This window comes from Rhamphochromis sp. 'chilingali' (genome assembly GCF_963969265.1).
Source record: "Rhamphochromis sp. 'chilingali' genome assembly, chromosome: 2".
Taxonomy (NCBI): Eukaryota; Metazoa; Chordata; class Actinopteri; order Cichliformes; family Cichlidae; genus Rhamphochromis; species Rhamphochromis sp. 'chilingali'.
In genome coordinates this window covers 14,849,687-14,862,557 of record NC_137930.1, presented here as the reverse complement: position 1 = coordinate 14,862,557, position 12,871 = coordinate 14,849,687, and the positions used below count along the sequence as shown (strand labels likewise).

At 42.7% G+C, this 12,871-nt stretch overlaps 1 protein-coding gene across 11 annotated transcripts in view; it reads left to right on the top strand.

Annotated features, from left to right (window-relative positions):
- mast4 (microtubule associated serine/threonine kinase family member 4) overlaps nucleotides 1-9,698 on the top strand; it is a 101,456-nt gene extending 91,758 nt beyond the window's left edge. For 10 of the 11 annotated variants that reach the window (XM_080868085.1, XM_080868083.1, XM_080868082.1 and 7 more), the window contains 6 exons: nucleotides 16-216; nucleotides 681-907; nucleotides 1,412-1,534; nucleotides 1,891-2,027; nucleotides 2,708-2,892; nucleotides 2,987-9,698. In XM_080868085.1, coding sequence (XP_080724211.1) covers nucleotides 16-216; nucleotides 681-907; nucleotides 1,412-1,534; nucleotides 1,891-2,027; nucleotides 2,708-2,892; nucleotides 2,987-6,624 — 4,511 coding nt within the window. In that variant the 3' untranslated portion in view covers nucleotides 6,625-9,698. The remainder of the gene's footprint in view (nucleotides 1-15; nucleotides 217-680; nucleotides 908-1,411; nucleotides 1,535-1,890; nucleotides 2,028-2,707; nucleotides 2,893-2,986) is intronic. The other variant, XM_080868084.1, reaches the window with a different exon arrangement.
- The last annotated feature ends 3,173 nt before the right edge of the window (nucleotides 9,699-12,871 follow it).

Below are 12,871 nucleotides of genomic sequence, written 5' to 3'. Positions count from 1 at the left end.
ATCCATAAAAAAAAGGGAGTTTCTCAGAACATTTGGACCAGCTGACACCCAGGGGAGAGGGTGTGGAGAGCCCTGACAGCACCAGTCACACCTCTGCTGACCACGGACCTCCGTCGACCTCTCTGCGACCTGAGAGTGCTGTAGAGAAGAGCGGAGCCGTGCCAAAAGTCCCAAAGTCTGTGTCAACTGGTGCCCTTTCCCTTATGATCCCTGGAGGTAAGTTAAAAACAAAACAAAAAAACAAAACACACACATATTACCATGCTGATGTTGCCTCAAAATTTTGTAAGCTACATTGTTGACGCATGTGGGAGCAATAACATGTTAAGGATAACAGTAAAAGCAATGGACTTTAAAAATAATCTGAAAAAGATGAAAGTTCACTGTGAAGCTGTCATAATTGGCCCGGCATGCCTCAAGTTCCATGTTAAAAAGAGGCTGTGAGCAAAAACCTGAGCACAAGCTGCTAACAAGGAAAATAATCAGGCATGGTCAGAGCGAGGGTCTTCACTGCAGGGAGAGAAAATCGTATTAGTTTCACCCACAGCTGCAGCAGAATTAATCCTGGCTCAAAAGCTTTTACGGCAATACCTCGGTGATGACTTCAGGGCACGTTATACTCTGATTGATTTTGGAAAAAATTTAAGAACTCAGACGTTGGTCAACTCTTATTTTTCCAGATATCTTTGGAGCATCACCGCTGGCCAGTCCCCTTTCTCCTTACTCCCTCTCCTCAGACCCTTCCTCAAGAGACTCCTCTCCGAGCCGAGACTCCTCCCTCTGTCCCTCTAACCCACGGCAGCCCGTCGTGATCCACAGTTCTGGGAAGAAGTTTGGTTTCACGCTGAGGGCAATCCGGGTGTACGCTTGTGACAGTGACATCTACACAGTCTATCACATGGTCTGGGTAAGGCCTTTAAGCATTTTTTTCTTTAAACAAACCCTGTTGAATGACCACAGGACTATGATAGCAGATGTATGATTTTGTTTTGTTTGTTTGTAATAAATTATTTATTATGAAAATTAAAAACTGCACCATCCTAACATAATATTAGTCCATTAATGGGATTTTTTTCCCCCAGCAGTTAAAACTGAAGGCATCACATAGACTTGCTTTTATTCCAAATTTTAATTTTAATAAACAGCGGTGAAAATAATTTACAGATGCAACCAGAAGTCAGGGAACTGTGAAGTTTGTGTGCTTATGTTTTAACTTGATGCAATTGAAAGTCTCTTGATAACTACAGGTGTCGCCCTCTGCTGGCCACTGAAAACGATGCGTGCAACAGCATTTTTCTCTTTTGTCTGAACAAAATGTTCTAAAACACAGCTTTAAAAGCAGTTTTAAATGATTCAAATGCTTTTAACACAAAAGGATGATAATGAATCAATACCTTTTTATGTTGATCAGAACGTAGAAGATGGTGGGCCTGCACATAAAGCAGGACTCAAAGCTGGAGACCTCATTACTCATGTGAACGGAGAACCGGTTCACGGTCTTGTCCATACCGAAGTGGTGGAGCTCCTGCTCAAGGTAACGCACAATGTGTGTTCATCTCTAAACAGCTACTGTTAAAATATTTAATAGTTCTGATATTCATTGCGTTTGATGTAATTTCAATTAGAATAAACTGAATAATCTATTTAGGTTGAGGAGTAAGTGCTACTGAAATTGATGTTGTTTCCATTTTTTTAAAAGTGAGTGCAGAAAATTCAGCTCTAATGATTTACTGGAGCGCGACTACAGTCGTTTTAGTTGGAAGATATTTAAATCATAAAAGGGTTTAGGTAAATTCCACTAATATAGATATAAATGTTTGTTCTGATTTTTAAAAAAAAAAATCTATCCTCTTCCCAACATCAAGTGTTTTTTTTTTTTTTCTTTTTCAGAGTGGCAGCAAAGTGGCCATCTCTACAACCCCCTTTGAAAATACTTCAATAAAAACTGGTCCTGCCAGAAGGAACAGCTACAGGAGCAAGATGGTCCGATGTGGCAAAAAGCCCAAGAAGGAGAAGACCCCAGAAAGGTACAAATAAGTCCTTAAATTACCTTTGGATCATTTGTTTCTTAACCCCCTTTATTTAAGGGAGACTGAGACAACCAGCTGCTGTGCTTCGATGGAACATTATGGCCCATTATTAAATGATTTTTTGTTTTGGTTAGGGAGGTTTCAATAAATCTGAGTTGCTGAGTTTTATTTAAACTGCTGCATTTCCTCCTCTAAGACAATTTGGTACATTTTTAAAAAGCTAACCATCCACACACAATGTGGAATTTCGTAAGTAAGTTACAAGCACTAGCTCAGTTATAGTTCAGCTTCACTAGGTTCTGCATATCCTGATAAGTTATTGAAGACCACAAGGTCGTATTCCTGCCCTGATACTTGTTTCTGTAAGCGTGGGAACTGCAGTTTTGTTTCTGCAGCCTAATCGTTCTTCAGAAAAGAGGTGAGTGATCCAATTTCCTGTGTGCAGTCATTACTCTATTTCCTGTAGGCCTCTAGAGGGCAGACAGATGGCACTGAGGGAATCATTGAAAATCTGACGATCCTACAGATTCAGTGGGTTGTTTTCCATCTTTAACAGTTAAGAGTACCTGGCACTGTGCAGAGCAGTTACACATGTAAATAGTAAGAAAGCAGCAGCCTGTGGTGTCCATTGTAAACTGTGAATTTAACACTTCGTCATCTCACTTTTCTTTTCACAGGCGCCGCTCCCTTTTCAGACGCTTTGCCATGCAGCCTTCTCCTCTTCTGCATACGAGTCGCAGCTTTTCCTCCCTGAACCACTCGCTGTCATCTGGTGAGAGTCTCCCCGGCTCCCCTACCCACAGTCTCTCCCCTCGTTCCCCTACTGCCGCCTTCCGCCCTGCACCAGATTTCACCCAGTCAGGTGGAGATTTGAACTCATTTTTGATAACAGCTTGAATGTTACTTAATGTTTATCCTCTAATATCCTTTGGGTGTTTTGTGCTTATATATTTCAGGTGGCAACTCATCCCAGAGCAGCTCTCCCAGCTCCAGTGCTCCCAACTCCCCTGCTGGCTCAGGCCACATTCGGCCCAGCACCCTGCATGGCCTCGGCCCCAAACTGCCAGGTCAGAGGCTTCGTCAGGGTCGACGCAAGTCTGCCGGTAGCATTCCCCTCTCTCCACTGGCTCGCACGCCTTCACCTACCCCCCAGCCAACATCTCCCCAGCGCTCACCCCCTCCCCTTCTCAGTGGACACTCTGTCGCCATTTCCAAAACAACCCAGGGTTTTCCAGCCAAGATTCATTCCCCACCCACAATTGTGAGACACATTGTCCGCCCCAAGAGTGCTGAACCGCCTCGCTCACCTCTCCTAAAGCGTGTTCAGTCTGAAGAAAAGCTGTCTCCTTCTTACACAGGGGAAAAGAAGCACCTGTGCCCAAGAAAACGCAGCTTAGAAGTGACCCAAGAAGAGGTGCAGGACGAGGACGTGAGGACAGGAGAGCGCGATTTCACCGGCCTGCAGAGTGTGGATGAAGCAGCCTGTGAGCCACTGACAATCACTCGTTTACGGCCTGTCGAGCAGGGCTGCCTAAAAAGGCCAATCAGCCGTAAGATGGGCCGGCAGGAGTCTATAGAAGAGCTCGACAAGGAAAAACTGAAGTCCAAGATGGTTGTGAAACGACAGGAGTGGTCAGAGAGGAGGGAGTCTCTACAGAAGCAAGATGCTCTGCATGAGTCCGATTCATCGGCACCGTGTGCTTATGATGGGGACGAAGGCTTTCTGGTCCGAAGCCAAAACAAAGTGCAGAGCAGCCCGGAGTCTGGAACGCTGGAGGCTAAAGCTGCTAGTTCAACTCTTAAAGACGTTCTGTATAAAAAGCTGAGCACACGTGTCAGTGAAGGCATCGCTGAGCCTTCTGGTGGCAGCAGTGAAAGTGATGGAGCGCTGCGATCGGCTCTGTGTTCTGGTCACCCAGAATGGCAGCACTCTCGACAGGGTAAAGACGGCATGAAGCCAGACAGACTGGACTTCAAAGCTCCCAGTATCGAGTTCACCAGGAAGAGGTTGTCATTCGAAGAACGAGAAGACTGCATGTGTCGGTTGACTTCGACCCTCCATGAGAACCTCCACTTTGGTTCTACGAGATCGAAGAGCCTTCAGCTGGACACGGCCATGCCTCACGACCACATGAAGGCCGGACTGGGAAGCGTCCACTCGAGCCCTGAAGGTCTGGCCCCTAAGCTTTTCTCTGGCAGAGGAGAGAGCGCTGTGGAGAAACTCCATCTTATCTCTTCTGCAGAGTCTCCGCTTAGAAAAACATCATCTGAATATAAACTTGAAGGACGCCACGTCTCTTCTCTAAAGCCTCTTGAGGGCACCCTGGACATTGGTCTGCTCTCTGGACCCAGAGTTTCTAAAACAGAAACTTGTTTGTCCAAGATGGCAGAGAACACAAGTGACACAGTTTCTGTAAACCCACCAATACGACTTCAGAGCCCTACTGAAAGGCAAATAACCATCCCCCAAACAAAAACCACAGACAAGATGAAGAGTCCCCTAACTTGTTCTCTAAGCCCTGAAGCCGTTTCTTCTGTAAACAGCATTGTTGTCTCCAAGGAGCAATCAAATAATTCAGCAACAGAAATGAAAGTCAATGCAAGTGGTGAGAAAACACAGGATAGACAAGGCGAGTCATTGAAGGCCTCAAACAGCAAAGCAGATCCCTCAACTTTTAGTGTTAAACAAGAAGGAAGGACCGGTATGAAAGCCAGCCATGAGCACAGAGGCCCTCGACACAGCTCCCACTTCTCCTCCTGTGGAAAAACACCCTCCATACGGGAAGTGAGCAACGAAGATCAGGAGGATGAGGTGGAGCAGCAGGAAGAAATACCAGACACTACATCACAAAATACTGACAGCTCCAAGACAGCAGTCTCTTTGATAGACTTAAAAACTTCCCCTCCATTTACAACACTGGAGGCTCGAGCTGTTAGTAAACCTCTGACTGGGCCACTGAAGCAGAGTGCAGACTCAGTTTTGGATACAGGTCAACTTCAGAGCTGTGAGAAGAGAAAAACTGCAGCACAGAGCTCAGACACAACCTCACGACCCGCTTCTGAGGCGAATGTGCAGACCAACTCTGCATCGGTACATGTTCCAGCGAATGTGCCAAACATTTGTTCCTCAAATACAGAACCAGGAGTTTCTGTCTCAGCATCAGCGTTTGGAGCATTACCTGATAGTAAATCAGAGCACAGTGAAACATCTGTCAGCTCATCTGTGAAGCTGGTTGGAGATGCAGGCAGCTCGGGCTCCAAGACGGAAAACAGTGCAAGTTCCACAGCTGCAAAAGTGGAGCAGAAGAAAGAAGTTTGTACGATAAACAAGGCCACTTCACTGAATATTATTACAGATGCCACACTGAACAAAAAGCATAACACTGTGTCTGCTGCTGCAGTACAGGACAGTGGCATGTCGCTGCAGAAGAAAGACGTTAACGTATCACCAAAGACGAAGACTACAGCGGCTGTGAAAGATTCAGAGCAGCCATCACAGATGTGTCCGACTGAAAAAGCACAACACAGATCGTCCGATGCACAACTTTGCACGTCTGTTGTCAGTGTTAAAGAAAACACTGTGGTCCCTTCAGCAAAGCTCAAAAGTTCAGGTTCGACAGCTACAAGTGAAACTGTTTCGAGTCCCAAAAGCAAGTCGAGGCCTGACCCACAGCCCACGCTGCCCACGTCTGTGAAGAGAGAGAAGGAAGCAAAAACACAAGAGAGCGCAGCTCCTCCCGTCCCAGCTGTCAAAGGAAGTCCAAGTTCAAAAGAGAAGGATTTGCCTAAGGAGTCTGCCCCCTCGACTTCACACGTTCAAGCAACCCACGACGCTAAACGGAAAGAAGCCTCGCCGGTATCCGCCGGCGATGGCGCAAAGAGTGAAGACTCTGTGCAAGCGAAGCCCTTGCCCACTCATGCTGACACGAGGCAGCGAGAAATACAGCCCAAATGTTCTGCTGCTGTCAAAGACGTCCCGAACTCGAAGCTGAAATCTCTCCCTCCTAAAACATCATCAGCTCTGAAGCCTGCTGCAGCTCCAGCAATTAAACAAACTCTCGATTCCAAACCTAAAGACACTTCACCTAAAAACCACCCCACAGTTATTAAAGACCCCCGTGACCCCAAAACAAAAGAATGCGCCCTGCCTCTCACTACATCTCAGCAGCTCAGGAAGGAGCCTCTGCCGCCATCAGATGTGTCCTCTCAGCCCGACCCACCAGCTGTGCTGCCTAAACTTCCAGCGAAAACAGAACCACCGAGCAGCGCAGACACCTCAGGCAAAGGCTTCAGTTGTGAGCCTGCAGTCAAGATATCCAAGGATGCTCCCAAGTCTGAAGTGGTCAAACCGGACAGTCACAAGCCCCCGGACACCAGAACCACCACCCCAGACAAACCGGCATCATCTCTCCGGAAGGAGCAGGGTGAAAGAAAGAAAAAGGAAACCGCTCAAGAAGTCACGCCTGCACAGAAAAACACTAAGAGAGACACTTCCAGGGCTTCTCCATCTGCAGCTAAAGACAGTTTAGACAGAGACACGAGCAGGTGCAAGCAGCTGAAGGAGTCACCGCGTAGCTCCAGTAACAAAAAGTAAAGAGGAAAGTGATGATTTCAAAAAACAAAAGAAAAACGTGACTGCTTCAAATAATCCAGATAAAGTAAAAAGTTGGGATTGATTTGTGCAATCATCATCATGCCTTCTTTTTTTGTTTATTTGAGGACCAGGCAAGCTGTTACAAGCTGATAGAGAGGGAAAGTCTGCGTGTGTGTGTGTGCATGTGTGTGTGTGTTTAATAAGATTATTCATAACAACATGTTGATGTTTCTAGGTTTGAATGTAGGCGATCATTTGCCGATCCTTTCTGAAGTTTTACTTTCATGTCAATCGAATGTTTGGAGGATTTCTTTCTGTTCGTTGCAGAACACTTCGTGCAATCAGTGTGTTTAAGGGGCAACGGGGAGGACACCTGTAAAGGCCGTGATGTACGAGAGTCTGTGCCATAAGCAGTTTTGAATTGCACTCTTTCTTCTAGACTCGGAGGATCTGAAGTCTTTTAATGCAGTAGACCACACAATGTTGTCGAGCAGTTGTGTTGTTAACGTTCAGTATGATCAGATTGTTTTAATGTTGGGTTTCGTACAGTGGTACACAAAAGAAACGCACTATATCTCGTGCTTTTCACCTAAAACCTGAAACAAAGTAACTATAGGATCACGATAGGATTCTAAAAATCATAAATTAGTGAAGGGGCCTTAGATATATGGGAAATCAGACTTGCTTTTTTTTTTTTTTTTTAAGCAAGATGTGGTGTTTATTCACATTCCTCTGGCATCTTGTACATATATTTTTGATTTTTATGCAATATAGTGTAAATAAGATACCATTGTAAAACAGGGATACATGGGCTTACATGATTGTCGTTTGTATTATATGTATAGATTTTGCAGTGTCATGTTTGTATGCTAAGTATTAAGAGTATCATGTTCTGCTTGTGTGGTCTAAAGTAAGCTACAGCAGTGTGTCTCATCAAACGTTTCCTCTTCTGTGTGACTTTCAACATGTTTTCACATGTTCCAAAATGAACTTGAAGAGAGGAGAGGGCATGAGGGGCTATTTCTAAAAACAGAAAAAAAAATGTAGCATTATATAACAAAACTGTGAGGGCTGTCAGCGTTTCTCCAAGAATGTCTTTGTTGATGATGTGTTCACTGGCTGATTAAGCTCTGAAGATTGTAAAATACGGGACATTGTGTTTGAGGAAGATGAACCAGCAGTTCTGCATAGTAATCACAGCAGTAGATTTCTAGAAGCCGTGGGCCTCGTCTCTGGGTTACGTCCACGCTATCGTTAAGGTCACTTGTGCGAGTAAAACACGATCTGAAGCGGTTCATGTTAAAGTGCTTTGCTGTCAGGGTTTTGGTGTTTTGGATGCTTCATAAAGAAGCTCCACCCGGGCGAAGATTTTATGATGGCTTTGCATAACATAGTTCATGTCTGCTTGAAAGTTTGAGGTCACTTTGAGCTGGATTTTTTTTTCTTTTCTTTTTTTAAACAAACATTAATGGCATATCTGCTCATTACTGTCTGACCTTGTATAATTTTGTCTTGTTCAAACACTATCTGATCTGTTGGCAAACCTGAAAAATTGTTTCACCAATCTAAGAAGCAATACTTTAGAATGATGTTTGGAGTATAAATGCTGTGGGTTTGATTTGAGTCTAAAGATTAAAAGAACTTTCCTGTGAAACATGTCACGTTACTGTCGTTCTAAGAAAGGGGGGGAAAAGTGCTGCACAGTTTGCTGTTACAGGTATCATTTAATGAAGCTGGACTCTGTTTCTCGAGTCCTTTCATTCAGCTGTAAACGCACTTCTTCTTCTTTTTCGATTGCCATTAGAGCCACTTTGCGCTGTTCTGTGATGAGTCGTACACACAGTTTGTATGAAATCTTGTGTTGCCTCACGAAATGGATCAACATCGATTTCAGAGGAAAATTCGTTAGTCAAACCTCCCCACGCCGACGCTCCAGACAATCAGCTCGCTAAAAGTATTGCTCCTTTAACCAGCTGTTTAGATTCGGTCGCTCTTTCAAAGTGATAATGATCTGCTCTAATTACACAATGTGCCATAGCTTCCTAAAACGTGTTTCTGGATGCATATGCAAATATTCCCTTAGATGATTCAGTTGATCACAATGTCACGTTTAACTGCTCCCATCAACTCTAAGTGACCACAAACTTTTCAGCTATGAATGTGAATTTCATGTTGGCGTGCTAATACCGTGGTACTACACATATAGGCTGTTGTATATCCGCATACACTTGCTACCATTTACACACTTTTCTATATGGTAGATGCCTTTAAATTGCAAACCCTAAATGAAAACCACAAAGTAGCCTAGGACACTAGTATTAGCATCATTAGCTCTGTTGTGCTGGCTGTATAAAACCAGATCCACCGTGTTGTCCGGAGGTCACGGTCTAAATCTAAATGTTCCACACAGTATGTGTCTAAGAGTGAAAGTGAAAACCAAGATTGACAGCAGAGATTTTAATGTTAAAAGAATCTAATGTTCAGCTGCATTGGATATTGTAAAAGTATTGCTAATGTATCGTGAGATAGTAATAAATGCACCTTAATCTTTACCAATGTTAAGTTCAAAGGGTGAGTGCAGCAGAGCGGTTTATGAATCCCTCACTTTAGTTTTTTTTTTTTTTCATTCCCCCAACACTCACGTTTTCCTTTCCTGTGACGACACACGTTTAAATCTTTAAAGCACATTCAGTGTTTGTTTACAAAGCGTCATGGATGTATATTTTGTATATTGTTGATTTGCCAAATCTGCGTCCTGTGTTACAGATAATGTTTCTAGTCGTGCGAGGTTTGCCTCCTCGCCACCATGATTTGTTTGTGCAGTAATCGATGTCTCTTCACGTCACGTTCTACTCTGTCTTCTCGTCTTTTCAGATTTCCTTTTATTTCCTCCTCTGTGCAAAACTAGTATTAGATGAACTTGCTTATGTTGGTTTGTCTTTTAGAATATGTGCAATAAAAGTGTTTTGAGTTTTGTATTTTGCCCAAGGAAAGCTCTATGGATGTCATACATGTTGTATATTAAAACAGATATTTATACTTCTAATGTTGCGTAATACTGAAAATAAAATGGAATTATGAGTTACTGTTTTGCAGTTTTGTTTTTTTGTTAGCCTGAATTGAAAATGTAGTTAAAGATATATCAGAAAAAAACAAGAATTTACCATAAATATGCTTAAAGCCACAACACAATGTTACTGTGTTTATGGATGAGATGTGCAGCCCTTTAATAGTTTGTAGTTGTGCAACCTAAATTCATGACAAAATATAATACAGCAATATTTTTTTTTCTGAATGCCATTTTATATTCTGAATGATGAAATGTGCACATTTCAGTTAGTTGTGGTTATTTGCTGGTTTAACTGGAATCAAATGTACATACAGGAAGTTTACACTTGATCACGGTAAGTAATGCAATTCCAAAAGGGGGCAGCATATTTCTGTGTGTGTGCCAGGGCTCTTCAAATAGGTCCTCTGTTACGCAACATGCAGAGAGTCAGACGATTAATGAAGTGTGGCGCACTGAGAAATCTAAACAAATATAAATATGCAAAGAACACTGATCTGCATTCATCGTGTATTTCAAAGTAAAACTGCATGTTATCATTTACATATTATGAGCTTCTGGAATAATCAGATGAGCGAGCCTCAGAGAAATAAGTCCCCATTGGTCTTTTCATTCATGATTAATGGTGCAGATGGATCAGCAACCACAGCCTGATTAATAAGCAAAAACATTAATTAGAGGAAGGAATTGGTGGGAAAAATGGTGTTTGGGAATAGTGCTGGGAAAATGTGCTGGTGCAGCTACAGGTCAAAAACCTTCATATGCTTCAACTTTAAAGATTTCTGAAAACGTCTTCATGGCTGCAGTATCAGAAATAATTAGTTGACCTTGAACCTCTAAATCCTGCTTAGCCTCAGCATTCTTAGCATCTCACCGCTTTACAGGGACACATTTTATTATTTTCACTAGCTTGTTTAACAAAGGAGAAAAAATGCAGATGTTTTTGTGTAGCCTCTGAAAGAAGTCGATATAAGAGAAAACCAAATTCTCATTGGAGATCATCAGTTTCTCTAGTGGCTATTGGGATTTCACCTTTAGCATTCATCCATCCGCTATCGCTTCTTTTGAAAATATAATCTAATAGATTGCCAGGTTATTTAAATATATTATTGCTGTAGTCTGCAACAGAGAGATTGTAGAGTGGAGGCTGGCTGGATCATAATCCATTTTGGAAAGATTTATCAATACTGATGATGTAACCAGCCATGTGCATTGTTATCAGCAGGCTGTGGGGTTAAAGGGGGAGAGAGCTGAGAGACATGCGTACATTGTAGAGAGTACTCAACAATATGCATTTAACCTCCCCCAAGCTCCACTTTCTATTCATTTAAATGGATATGATCAACAGCATTGATCAGAACATTGTATTCTACAGACAGTCGTATTTCTCAGAGGATAAATCTTAAAAAACAAACAAACAAACAAAAAACAACCTCCAGCCGTTTTGTGGCGCTTACCTGTGTTTCCAACTCAGCCGAGAGTGAAAACCTCTCCAGCGGATCCTGAGTCAGCTGCAAGTCCTCCTGGTAGGCCGTGTCTGAGCTAGAGAAAAATCAGTGAAGGTGACAGCAGTGGTCTGTGGCCACCACCTGCAAAACCATCCCTGCTTTTACAGTCATGTGCATTTTAATTACCAGAGTGTTGAGTTTAAGGAGGGGGCACATAAGCTCACAGGCACATGTAGATTGTAGACATTGAAATCATATCGAAAAGCTTTCGCATGTTCACCATACGCTAATGATCATGTAGGTTTGTATGTTCCCTTTCTCCTCCGGGACAAGTGGACGAATCTTGATAAAACTTTGCATAAACACTGCTGAGGGCACTGACAGTAGCGTCTGTGTGGTGTATACAAATATTTTATACAAATCCAACAGTATATATATTTGCACATGTGGCAGTTCAGTTGGACACGATGTGTTTAGTTTGTTGATGTTTAGTGTGCGCATTTTTACTTTTGTTTATATTGTAGACATTTAGGTTTGTTATGTATTTTAATGGTCTGAACAAATTTTTAATCTTCCCTGTGCAGCTGAGCGGCTGCTGGTTGTTGATCAAGCGATCAAAGTAAGCGACTATAATGACCATCATTTAGTCAACTATAGTCTTCTATATATTTCATTGTGAATGTTACAATCCATATTTATTTTAATGTAATATATTTTTAATTTTATGCATTTATATTGTTCAAAATATGACATCTAACAAGTTTGTCAAATTATTACAACCAGTATTGTCCATGCATAGCTAGTACCAATAATACTAACTTGTGTTAGCAAAGCCTGTTCACAGTGCTAGTTTACATACTGCTAGCAAAGCTGTACTAAAGTTCCTCCAGGGGGTTTAATCGTAAACAAATGAGCCAAATTGACTGGTATAAAATAAATGAGGATTCATGTCAATGAATTTCTGTGCAAGAGTTCACACTTGTCTTTGTTTTAGACTGGGGACAGTGAGTTGCGTGAGGAAAACTAAAAGTATCTCTGGCAGGGCCTTCCATCCAGTCATTGTTCTTCATATACAAACTAAAGTGAAACTTTCATGGTGGCATTACAGAGCCTGCTGGATGATCGCAAAAGTAAGCAGGTTTCAACTTGTGGGGAGCCTGAATGCCACGATGCAGTTTTATGGCAGTACATCAAACTGTTGCTGAGATAAATCAGTGTGGCGCAAAGCGGTCGACTGACCAACCAAACATCATTGCCATCCAGTGGGCTGCCGTTGTAGCTGTATAAATAAAAGTAACTTAAACATGCAGGCAGTACACGCTCTAGCTTTGTAACAAGTTGCTGGAGTTTAGTGGGCTGTTTTTTTTATTTATTTATTTATTCTTGATCACACAGCAAAAGAATAAAAAGAATTTTATAGATAAAGACAATGAAAACAGCAGCGGGAAGACGGCTTGTTCCTCTAGATGCATGCAATCTGAGACGCAGATAGATAAATCCACTCTGGCCCGTATTAATTTTGCTGCTGGAATTTGCTCAAGTACATTCTGTGACTTGGGGAGAAGCCAAAACTCCAGCCCCGGCTCTCAGATCTCATGTTGCAACTGATGGCTTCAGGCCGAGCTTGCGCGGGCCATCACAAACAGGCTGAGGAACGAGTAGGAAAGAAAAGACTCGCCTGTGTCACGGTACACTGGAATAAATTCTATGAAGTCAGTCTGTGATCGCAGCA